Genomic DNA, 13,022 nt, shown 5'->3' on the forward strand with positions numbered 1-13,022 from the left:
TTAGCTGTGTGTGATTGGTAATGACGAATAGCGTAAGAACTTTTTTTTGGCATAATTTGCGGCTTCAAATCAACATGGCTGCCTTATTAAGTGCCGTTATCTATATGTTTCGTACATGGAACTGAAATAATAGAACTCATAAAGAAGTTTACAGATGAACTGTGTGTGTAATTGATGCATTCACACTCTCGTTAATTAAGGATCAAGAAATTAATAAATAAGACACTTCATATACTGAATTATTTATTTGAGGCTCTGTATTGTTCACAGTTTCCTCTGTCGAGGAATTTGGAAATAGCTTGTGATGAACGTGCTGCCTTTACGGAATGGTGATGCCGGCGGTACTTGAGATCCAGTCGAGGAAGTAGGTGACCCTGGTGAAGCCGGCCGGGTCTCCGCTCGCACAGCCATTGCCCGAACCCCAGCTGACGATCCCGATCTGCGTGTAGCTTCCCTGTGAGCCGACCACCAGCGCGCCGCCGCTGTCGCCCTGAAACGTGACCACAATATAATCTCTGGCTGGTGGGAGCCCCAATCAGGTATTCCCCAACATAGTAAAGTGTCACTCACTCAAGATGTAGCGCTGAAGGTAAACACATACATTCTAAAATAGTAACTCCATAAGTTCTTGAAATCCTTTTCCTCGAATGCAACTGCCATTGTGGCGGATATTCGCTATCTGCTCAAAAGTACCCGTGCGTGTCTGCCATGCGCCTTTACGTTGGCTTGAAACTGTGCTGGGACACTTTCAGTCAGGTGTCTGAACGTTTGTGGAGGAATGGTTCCCCGAAACTAGAGGAGATTGTGCTGTAGGACGCTGCAGTTTGAAGTAATGGAAGTCGACCAAAAAGTGTTCCATTGTGTTCAGATCGGATCTCTGTGCAGGCTAATCCAATTAAGGAATGTTATTGTCCACAATCTATTGCCTCACTGCAGCACCTTTATTATAAGGTGCATCATCGTGCTGAGACATGCATCGTCTGCTAACTGTTCTTCTACACTATGAAGTACACGATGCTATAAAATACACTGACGAAAAACTACTGCAACACGAAGGTGTCGTGCGACATACACGAAAACTGGTAGTCGTGTTTCTACATCTGAATAACGATGTCTATTCAAATTTCGATCTATTCGCATAAGAGCGCCGCTACTAGCGTCACTGTGAGCATGCAATTCAGGTTTGCTTTAATTACACGCTGTAAAGGTTGTGAGACTTAGTTACCTTTCAGATTGAATGTGAGTTGATTGCAGTCAGGGATGCCTTTAAAGCGATAAAGACGCCATATTGAACAGGGTCGTATAATAGGGCTGCGATAAGCTGAATGTTGCTTCTGCGATACTGTAGAAAGACTTAGTAAGAATGTAGCCAATGTGCATGATTCCTGTCAGCGGTGATCACGAGAATGTACAGTCGCGAGAAGACCGGACTTGGGACGGCCACGTGGCACTACCGGGAAGGAAGACCATCGTCTTCGGCGTATGGCTCTGGCCCATAGTACTGCACCTACTGCAGCAAACTGAGCAGCAGTTGGCACCACAGTGACACATTAATTACTTCAAGAACAGCCCCGAGCCAGACGCCTTGTTGCGTGCGTTCCACTGACCACAAACCGCTGCCATTTGCAACTTCATTGGTATCAAGCGAGAGCTCATTGGAGGGCAGACTGAGGTATGTTGTGTTTTCTGGTGAAAGCCAGTTCTGCCTTGGTGCCAGTGATGGTCCTGTGTTGGATAGGAGGCGGCGTGTTAAGTGCCTGCAACCAACCTGTCTGTGTGCTAGATACACTGGAACTACACTTGGAGTTATGGTCTGGGGTACGATTTCGTATGACAGTCGTTATCCCAAGCTCCCTGACTGCAAATTTGTAAATTAGTTTGGTGATTTGGCCTGTTGTGCTGTCATTCAAGAACAGCGTTCCAGAGGGTGTTTCCCGACAAGATGACCCTCACGCACATTCCGCCGTTGAAACTGAACACGCTCTGCAGAGTGTCGACATGCTACCTTGGTCTACTCGATCAATAGATCTGTTTCCAATAGTGCAATAGTGGAACATCATCAGACGACAACTCCAGCGACATCTACTAACAGCACTAACATCCTGGTATTGGACGAACAAGTGCAGCAGGCATGGAACTCCATCCCACAATCTGACGTGCAGCACCAGTACAACACAATGCATGCACGTTTCCATGCTTGCATTCAACATTGTGGCAGTTAGACCGGTTATTAATGCTCCAGAATTTCACATTTACAATGGCTTATCTTGTGCTTACATTAACCTGCAATCTTGCAGTATTAATCTCTTACATATACTACCTAGACAAGTGTACTAGAAAAATTTCAGTACACTACATTATTTGTTGGTGTTGCGATTTTTTTCTTGTCAGCCTATGTTCATATCCTTCCCATCTAGTGTTTACTTAAGCACAATACGGGCATCACACCCTAACAAGACTCCAATACCATAACGCCACTTTCTCCGCACTCCACTGTCGGCGCAGACAGGTAACATTCTCCACGCATTTCTCAAACTAAAATCCTCTTTCATCTGTTTGCTCCAGGGTACAAAGTGATTCAAGCACTCGTTTCCACTCGTACACTGCCCAGTGGCATCGCTGTTTGCACCTCCACAAGCGTTGGTTAGCAATAACTACAGAAATTTTGTCGCTTCTGAGGAGCTGCTCCATAATTGTGTGCTCTGAGTTGATGCGATTTTTTACATCCTCCGCAATGCTCGACCGTTCCTGTCCGTCAGTTCAGTAGATCTACCTGGTTTGGTTCAGTTGTGGCTCTACTGTCACGCTTCCACTTTACAATGACGTCAACGACACTCGACTTGGGCAACTGGAGAAGCGTTCAGTATCTCCAATGGATCTTCTCAGGCAACATCCAATGACTATTCCGTGCTCGATGCGTCAGAGGTATTCTGACTAACCCATTCGTCTGTCATTGTTTCCCTGCTGGCAACACGATACTCTCCACCTCCTTTTATACACTCGCATCCACCTGACATCCAGCAGTCAGTCCCGCATTACGGAGGGGTGTCCGGATAACTGTCATCTGATGATGTGGAACTGTGCCGAGTCAAGGTTGCCCAAGCAAATATCTCATTTCCCTTTTCGCACCGCTGTCATATCAAACCGCGTTCACACTGACAATCGTTAGTCTCCATGTACCTGAAAGCCTTTGCTTGAGCTAGATACTCATTCCTTACTGTGAAGTGTTATGGCAGTCTGTAAATATCCTCTACAGGTTCTGACTGTGATGATGGTACAGATTACCAGTGAAGAGGATATGTAAGAATACTCGCTTCTTTGTGCAACAAAGTGATGCCAGCACAGAATCTGGGAGACCCCAAATTGTTATCATCGTCAGCAGACTATAATTGGTAAAATGAAATTTGGCATTTACACTTACGCCTTTTTCCTTAGTTGTTTCCGTACCGAAGTCCAATACCTGAAATTGATACATTTCTCTTTCTGTACCACAGCTAACAGTACGCATCCTCATCAAAGAAATACAACCTTCCCTATCGTTAACCCTTAGATGAGCTTATTTTTATGGAAGATCTGCAGTACGTTTAGCTTCACACACAGTGTAGCCCATAAGGCAGGGCAAACTCCTACCGTGAATAATATTAGCTCCGCATCGTGCGAACAAAAGTGTATCAGATTCGGAAATGTTGTTAATATCTTTGGACTCCGAGGGCGCAGCATCAGCTTTTCATGAACGATGAATGTTGTGAAGTATTCCGAGGATCGTTAGTAATTCGGTATTGTGAATCATTCGGTGGAGAGGAACGATCTTCATGATTTCAGACCATGAGTATAGTACAGATACGCAGTGCACTGTCTCTACTACTGTTCATCACTTTTATGGGCGATGGAATAATGAACAACCAGAAAAGTTTTATTGAAATTAATGCAACTGGGTTTGTAGATGATATCATGATCTGAGGAAATCAGAAGAAGTAGTTCAGAACAGATTCAACGTGTGGAAATCAGCTCCTAGAATACCCTCATATCAGCGAGATCAAGGCAGAGGCGACAGCATTCAATGTAGACGAGCATCACGCGATTGTGAGACTAGGACATCATCAGCTACAGTTTGTGGACCGTTTCCCGCACCTATATAGCATAATCTCCAAGGATAATTCGATGGATAGAAGACTACGAACAAAGTTCAAAACGGTGCTGAGTTCTACCAACAATAAAAATTTCGCCATTGAAGCATGTGCCCTCACAAAGAGAGGCATCGAGGTTCCTGGCAGCGACAGCGACGCAACCTTCGCCTCCCAGCCACCGGACGCACGAGTGCCACGCACCCTGAGCTTAGGCCTTAGTAAGAGACTGCCCGACCGTAGCTCTAGCCAGTTCCTGCTGGGTTGTAGTCCAGTTCTGGCATAGTTGTCACGCAGTTGTCGAATAGCTCGGGTTAGCAGCAGTGGAGGATAGATATAGTGCAGTCGTAACTTTCTCTACGAAAGTAGTGCATCAAACTGGCACCAAGACTTTCAGTACGTATGTTTCTATGTAGTGAACTATTATCGTGATAACTTGTCCCTGCTTTGCTAAAGACTTTTATATGGATTTCAACGAGGACACTTTGTTCCAAAGTTAAGTGTTCACTAGTTCTTTTGATTTCTGTCCCAGAATCCACGCACTGTCCCGACTGGACATGGTACTCTTGGTGGTCAGACTACTCCGTCACTTCAGTTACCGTGTGGAATCAATATCTGTTACAGTGAAAATGACGGTAGGTACTTACGCCGCAGGTGCTCTGTCCGCTGGATCCGATGGCGCAGAGTGTGAAGTCGTAGATGGGACCGCCGAAGTATTGGCTGCATTGCGTGTTGGACATGACGTTCAGTGTCGTGTACTGCAGCGTGTCTGGGATGACACCGTCTGGAAACAAACAACACGGCCTCGTGTACCCCTCAATGCTTCCATGAGTGACAGCTTCACTAGATGTGCTGATGTTCAGTTTCCAAGAATGTTCTTTATCATGATACGTTACGGAATTACACAGATAATGTAATGCAACTAGTAGGCCGAACATTAAACATATTCTGTGTATTTTGTATTACATGTTTCTCTTCTCTCTTCGTTGTAAACTTTTATTAGGGTAACAAGTGCCACATAGTATGTGCTTTTATTGAGGCATGTACAGGGTGACAGTTATTGAACTATATGAAAGAAACCATGTCCCATTGACCTTCCCGTGGGCAGGGTGGCTTGCGTGCCTCAGTGATACAGATAGCTGTACCGTAGGTGCAACCACAACGGAAGGGTATTTGTTGAGAGGCCATGCAAACGTGTGGTTTCTGAAGAGGGGCACCAATCTTTTCAGTAGTAGCAGAAGCAAGTCTGGATGATTGACTCATCTGGCCTTTTAACACTAACCAAAACGGCCTTGTTGTGCTGGTACTGCGAACGGCTGAAAGCAAGGGGAAACTACAGCTGTAATTTTTCCCGAAGGCATGCAGCTTTACTGTGTGGTTCAATGATGATGGCGTCCTCTTGGGTAAAATATTCCAGAGTTAAAATAGTCCCATATTCGAATCTCCGGGCGGGGACTACTCGGGAGGACGTTGTTATCAGGAGAAAGAAAACTGGCCTTCTACGGATCGGAGCGTGGAATGTCAGATCCCTTAATCGGGCAGGTAGGTTAGAAAATTAAAAAAGGGAAATGGATAGGTTAAAGTTAGATACAGTGGAAATTAGTGAGGTTCGGTGGCAGGAGGAACAAGACTTCCGGTCAGGCGAATACAGAGTTATAAACAGAAAATCAAATAGGGGTAATGCAGGAGTAGGTTTAATAATGAATAGGAAAATAGGAACGCGGGTAAGCTACTACAAACAGCACAGTGAACGCATTATTATGGCCAAGATTGATTTGAAGCTCACGCCTACCACAGTAGTACAAGTTTATACGCCAACTAGTTCCGCAAATGACGAAGAGATTGATGAAATGTATGATGAAATAAATGAATTTATTCAGATAGTGAAGGGAGACGAAAATTTAATAGTCATGGGAGACTGGAACTAGATAGTAGGAAAAGGAAGAGAAGGAAACGTAGTAGGTGAATATGGAATAGGATTAAGGAATGAAAGAGAAAGCTGCCTGGTAGAATATTGCACAGAGCATAACTTAATCATAGCTGACACTTGGTTCAAGAATCATAAAAGGTTGTGTAAATGGAAGAAGCCTGCAGATACTGGAAGGTCTCGGATTATAAAATGGTAAGACAGAGATTCAGGAACCAGATTTAAATTGTAAGACATTTCCAGGGGCAGAGGTTGCAGAGAGCTTCAGGGAGAGCATAAGGGAACGATTGACAGGAATGGGGGCTAGAAATACAGCAGAAAAAGAATGGGTAGCTTTGAGACATGAAATAGTGAAGTTAGCAGAGAACCAAGTTGGTAAAAAGACGAGGGCTAATGGAAATCACTGGCTAACAGATAAGATATTGAATTTAACTGATGAAAGGAGAAAATATAAAAATGCAGTAAATGAAGCAGGCAAAAAGTAATACAAACGTCTCAAAAATGAGATCGACAGGAAGTGCAAAATGGCTAAGCAGGGATGGCTAGAGGACAAATTTAAGGATGTACAGGCGCATATCACTAGGGGTAAGATAGATACTCGCTACAGGAAAATTAAAGAGAACTTTGGAGAATAGAGAACCACTTGCATGAATATGAAGAGCTCATGTGCAGACTCAGTTCTAAGCAAAGAAGAGAAAGCAGAAAGGTGGAAGGAGTATATAGAGGGTCTATACAAGGGCGATGTTCTTGAGGACAACAAATTTAAATGTCAGAAAACTTACTGACGGTTGACACGCGTTTGGTCTTATACTTGTGTCTACTGTTTTCAAAAGACATCCCACGAAAAAGAAAATTTGGCGCTCTCCACAAAAATATTTTGGTGAATTTCAACTGGAATACGTTGCAATATCTAAATGCGATGTTAGGGAAATAGGAACTGTAGAAGTGAGAAAATGTGGCACTTTTAACCTATCACTTTCTGCTGCGCGGTATAGCCGGGTGGTCTAGGGATCCTTGCCAGTGTTTGCGCGCCTCCTCCCATTGGAGGTTCGAGTTCTCCCTCGGGCATGAGTGTGTGTGTTGTCCTTAGCGTGAGTTACTCGAAGTTAGATTAAGTAGTGTGTATGCCTAGGGACCGATGACCTTAGCAGTTTGGTCCCAAAGGAACTTACCACAAATTCCCAATTTATCACTTCCTGACCCGTGTAAGGATAGACTTCTATCATTAAATAAGAAAACACTGCCTGAGAATAAAGTTATTAGAAACGACGCTGAAAACCTCAGCATAGCTAATTTTCAAAAGCTGCTACAGCAAAGGAAAACAGGGATCTAGCTTGATACCTGAAAAAATTCCTACCTACAGAAAAGGAAGTAACAGCGTTACAAAGAAGATGTAAACATGCTAGGTGGACTGAAGACTGTGAAAAGCAGTCTGCCGAATGAAAGTAGCTTGTAAAACATTGGAAATTGACAAAACGAGAGATAAGGTCTCAGAAAACGAAGAAGTGCTGAAGCAGATAGCAAAAATCCTCCGTAAAGCCAAAACTTCAAGAGGGCGATGGGAATCTGGCGGTGAAGAATTAAGAAAACTGAAAGACATTGGCTATGTAGTGATCTTGTGGATATTGCAGTTCTTATTTGGGTGCTGGAAGAAAAACTGGAGACGAATTCCGCGTTATTCAAGACACTGCTTTATAGTTTTTTTACCCAAAAATGTTTCAGCACTTTTGTGCTATCGTCAGTGGATAATTGTTGATTTTCTTTCTGAAAAACTGTTGTTTCATATTAATCTCTCAGATGGATTATTTGAACTTCTGGTACAAATGTATTTGGATTTGTAAAAGGAACGATTGTTAAGTGTCAATCGTTTTTCATTAGTTTACATACAGCACAGAGTTGAGACATGCACACATCAAAATAAGTTTTGCATCACCCCGGTTCCTAGAACTCCTGAAGACAGACGTTAACTGTGGATATTGTATCACAGACAGTCCCTTTAACTGTTCAGAGACGTCTCTAAACCCGCCCAAAGATGTAAACAACCATGCATCAGCAGCACCTATTAGACGGAGGAGGATCGACAGCCGATAAGTTCCAGTCATTCCACCAGGAAGGAGGTACACGGCTCGTGTTGTCTGTAGTTCAACCACGCCTAGACGGTCAATACCGTGCGTGATTCGATCGCGTCCGCATAGTTGCTTTGTGACAGGAGGGGGTCTCAACAAGGGAAGTGTCCAGGTGTCTCGGAGTGAACCAAAGCGATGTTGTTCGGACATGGAGGAGATACAGAGAGACAGGAACTGTTGATGACATGCCTCGCTCAGGTCGCCCAAGAGCTACTACTGCAGTGGATGACCGCTACCTACGGATTATGGCTCGGAGAAACCCTGACAGCAACGCCACCAAGTTGAATAATGCTTTTTGTGCAGCCACAGGACGTGATGTTAGAGTCAAACTTTGCGCAATAGGCTGCATGATGCACACCTTCACTCCCGACGTCCATGGTGAGGTCCATCTTTGTAACCACGACACCATACAGCGCGGTACAGATGGGCTCAGCAACATGCCGAATGGATCGCTCAGGATAAGCATCACGTTCTCTTCATCGATGACTGTCGCAAATGCCTTCAGCCAGACAATCGACGGAGACGCGTTTGGAGACAACGCGGTCAGGCTGAATGCCTTAGACACACTGTCTAGCGAGTGCAGCAAGGTGGAATTTCGCTGCTGTTTTGGGGTGGCATTATGTGGGGTCGACGTACGCCGCTGGTGGTCATGGAAGGTGCCGTAACGGTTTGTACGTTACGTGAACGCCATCCTCAGATAGTGCAACCACATCGGCAGCATACTGGCAAGGCATTCGTCTTCATGGACGACAATTGGCGCCCGTATCATGCACATCTTGTGAATAACTTCCGTCGCGATAACGACATCGCTCGAGTAGAGTGGCCAGCATGTTCTCCAGATCTGAAACCTATCGAACGTGCCAGGTATAGATTAAAAATGGCTGTTTATGGACGACGTGATCCACCAACCGTTCTAAGGGATCTACGCCGAATCGCCGTTGAGGAGTGGGACAATCTGGACCAACAGTGCCTTGAGGAACTTGTCGATAATATGCCATAACGAATACTGGCGCGCATAATGCAAGTGGTCGTGCTACTGGGTATTGTAGGTACTGGTGTGTGCAGGAATCTGGGCCACCACATCTGGAAGTCGCGCTGCATGGTGGTACAACGTGCAGTGTGTGCTTTTCATGAGCAATAACAATGGCGGAAATGTTCTTTATGTTGAGCTCTGTTCCAATTTTCTGTACATGTTCCGGAACTCTCGGAACCGAGGTGGTGCAAAACCTTTTTTGATGTATGTATATCACAGAGCTGAGACTTTAGGAGTTGTTCTTTTACCGTATGCCTAAAGATTTTAGTTTTATAGTAAATTTGGAAATATCACAAATATGTACATGTGTTTACATACCGTGAGAGAGAGAGAGAGAGAGGTGGATTTGAGAGACTTATGGAGAGCTAGTAGAGTGAATAGTGTTGACTATGGGTAAAAGAATTTAATTTTACAGGTTGAGCGTATATATCTGATATAATTTGCCTAATAGATGAATCACACTCTCGTAGGAAAGAACTATAGAATGACAAACACTATTCAACCACAAATACGAATCACCATTGAAACGCAAACAAATGAAAAGCTTAATGTCTTAAACCTCTCCATACACAAGAGTAACAATAAGGCTGAGGTCGAAATTTATATGATATCTATAAGCACCAGAGCAAGCCTTCAAGACCAATCCAATCACTACATAACTTACACAGACTGAACAGTACATCTATGAACAAACGTGAGTACACAGAAGAACTGAACGTGATAAAATGAACTGCACAGGAGAATCGGTACGATGCAAAGTCAGCAGACAAAAGAAACAAGAAAATACAAAAACGGTGAACACGTAACACTATAGACAGAAACACACACACACACACACACACACACACACACACACACACACACACACCAAGAGAGAGAGGGGGAGAGAGAGAGAGAGAGAGAGAGAGAGAGAGAGAGAGAGAGAGTGTGGCGGGAGGGAGTGAAGGAGATAGGCTTCATTATTGACATACTGTCAGCAGATAGTAAGTAACAAAAGGCACTTAATATCTTACAGCAACTGAGTAGGCAATATGCTAAAGATACCGAAAAAAACATAATACAGAGGAGACTTGGAAGACGTAATACCGACGCTGATAAATATAGTCGGTCTGGTATGTATCGGTTAACATGCAATTACAATCAAACTGCACATGTGGGTCAAACGTGCAGGAAGTTTGGAACCAGATATACAGAACATGATTGCATTTGCAATTGTAGTGATGTTTTGGCGACTTTTGGTTACTGATTACACCTTCTGTCCAACCGCCCACGAGCGCAATGACCATTTGGCATCCGTGCGCGGCTTGCGCTGCAGTCACTAAGCATGGAGCATGTACAACCACAAATCCAGGATTTTAACCGATTGCCACCACGTTTACTGCAGAGGCTCAGAACAATATCAGATTTAGTGCCGTACAGGACTGTTTGCACTCCTGCATATGTTTTTAACCACATTTTTTATGGGATTGCAACTGGGCAACACAACTCTACAGCTGTCCTTGCGGATTCGTCGAAACAGGACACCGTTGGTTGCCCTGTAGATCGAGTCCTCTAGGTCCGGCAGCCTCGGGACTTAACTGCCTTCGACGGGGAGTTTCATACGTTCTTGCGGGCACTGGAGCAGATAAGATGCTGCTTCAAGTGCAAAATTCCTTGTCTATTCAGTTTCTCTGAGCGACCGTCGTTCTCTATAATGCTTGCACCCAGAAGTGAAAGTGGGACAGAATATACAAGACACCTCCATTAAGTACAATGGCTGTGGAGGGAGGTCTTTTTTCTTGGTACCAAGGCACATGAATATTGCGGGGAACGAAAGCGCAGATGTAGCAGCGAAGGAGGCATGTCGTGATCCTCAGTTATTTCACTGCGCCGTCCCCTTGCGCACTATAGCCTCGCTGTTGAGGTACAGAGCAATGCCGCGATGGGAGTAACTGGATGTGACAGCTAACATGGTGCATCTAGTAAAGCGCACTACGCGGCGGTGTTTCAGCCACGAAGACGGGGTGAGCTTCTCCTTGCTCGTCTTCGCGTAGGCCACAGTCCTCTCGCGCCTGGCTTCTTGCTCCAGCGCGACGGCTCTCCAGTGTGTGGTGCTTATGGTGTACAGATCACTGTACGCCACATTCTGTTAGACTGTGTTTTATCTTCGGGCCAGAGGGCGACGGAAAATTTACCAGCAGTTCTGCCCTCCGTTTTAAGTGACAATGAAACGAATGTGGTTAGAGTTGTAACGTTTTGTGATCTGTCCACCTTGTTTCCCCAAATTTTAGGGAGATGTTCTTAATGTGTTAACAGTTTGGTACTTTATTGTGGCGCTGTTCGTATTGAGAAGTTTTCATTTACGTTCGTGCACTAGAGACACACTTGTGTTCCTGGCCAGTGTAGGCAAGCAGACTGCAGAGTCTCGTAAATGTCTGCGATAACTGAGTGTCTTCAATCATAGGAGTTTTCCGACTCAGTAATACGTCCATAGTCTAGCCGTATTTATTTTCTGGACGTCACACTGCATCTCCACGGCGCCGCCAGTCTTCTACGACGCGGAAGATTGACACTTTTCTGATCACTTGGGTGATATTTGCGAATCGAAGTAACATAGGGAAGAGTAAATTCACATAATTGCAGTGCCACTAATTCGTCTCTTAGTTTTTCGTTGTCTACTCCACCTTAGGTGGTGGTTAGAGCTTACAAAAGGGCTACAGCATCAACCTTTGCAGTGTTCTTAACGAACATAACAAGGGACGCGTTTTGACCGCTAGGTGTTGTGCCAGTCTTGGATAGGGTAGATAGTAGGATTTATGATTGTATATTTGTTAGGTTTCCATGTTGTGTGTTTTGCACTTTCATTCTTATTTTATAGTCAAATATTCATTAATAGAATTCTTTTTTTCTCGTTTAACTAGGTTTTGTCCCTATTCTCACTCTGAATACGTTAGATAAGGAATCGAAATAGAAGGAAGGATCAGAGCAAGGAATGTCAGAGCGCTGAATCGGCAGGTACGTTAGATAATTTAAAAAGGAATCGGTTGAAGTTAGATATACCGGGAATAAGTGAAGTACGGTGACAGGAGGCACAAGAATTCTGGTCCGTTGAATACGGGGTTATAAATAAAAAAGTGAAATAATGATAATGCAGGAGTGGGTTTCACAGTGAATAAGATAGTAGGAATTCGGGTAAACTACTATGAGCAGCATAGTGGACGCATTATTGTATCCAAGATACAATGGTTCAAATGACTCTGAGCGCTATGGGACTTAAGTTATGAGGTCATCAGTCCCTTAGAACTTAGAACTACTTAAACCTAACTAACCTAAAGACATCACACACATCCATGCCCGAGGCAGGATTCGAACCTGCGACCGTAGCGATCTCGCGGCTCCAGACTGTAGGGCCTAGAAACGCTCAGCGGGTATCCAAGATAGACACGAAGCCCACACTCACCACTGTAGAACTTGTTTCCATATCGACTAGCTCAGCAGAAGATGGAGAAATTGAAGAAGTGTATGACGACATAAAATAAGTTATTCAGACGAAAATTTAATAGTGATGGGGTACTCGAATTTGGTCTGGACTGGGGAAAAGGAATGAAAGAAGAAGCCGTTTGGTAAAGTTTTGTACAGACCATAATTTAATCGTCGCTAACACTTGGTTTAAGAATCACAAAGGAAGATTATTTACGTTGAAGAGACCTGGAGACACCGGAAGTTTTCAGATTGAGTATGTAATGACAAGACAGATTTAGGAATCAGGTTTTAATCTGTAAAACTTTTCCAGTTGCAGATGTAGATTCTGACCACAATTTATTGGCTACGAA

The 13,022-nt window shown here is 44.2% G+C and overlaps 1 protein-coding gene across 1 annotated transcript in view; it reads right to left on the reverse strand.

Moving 5' to 3' along the window:
- Nucleotides 1-230: 230 nt before the first annotated feature.
- Nucleotides 231-13,022, reverse strand: part of LOC124595832 (brachyurin-like) — a 56,930-nt gene continuing 44,138 nt past the window's right edge. Inside the window, exons 6-7 of the mRNA XM_047134729.1 lie at nucleotides 4,772-4,908; nucleotides 231-490 (exon numbers count right to left, since the gene is read on the reverse strand). Of these exons, the coding sequence (XP_046990685.1) occupies nucleotides 320-490; nucleotides 4,772-4,908 (308 nt within the window). The 3' untranslated portion in view covers nucleotides 231-319. The remainder of the gene's footprint in view (nucleotides 491-4,771; nucleotides 4,909-13,022) is intronic.

This window comes from Schistocerca americana, chromosome 2 (genome assembly GCF_021461395.2).
Source record: "Schistocerca americana isolate TAMUIC-IGC-003095 chromosome 2, iqSchAmer2.1, whole genome shotgun sequence".
In the NCBI taxonomy this organism is placed as follows: domain Eukaryota; kingdom Metazoa; phylum Arthropoda; class Insecta; order Orthoptera; family Acrididae; genus Schistocerca; species Schistocerca americana.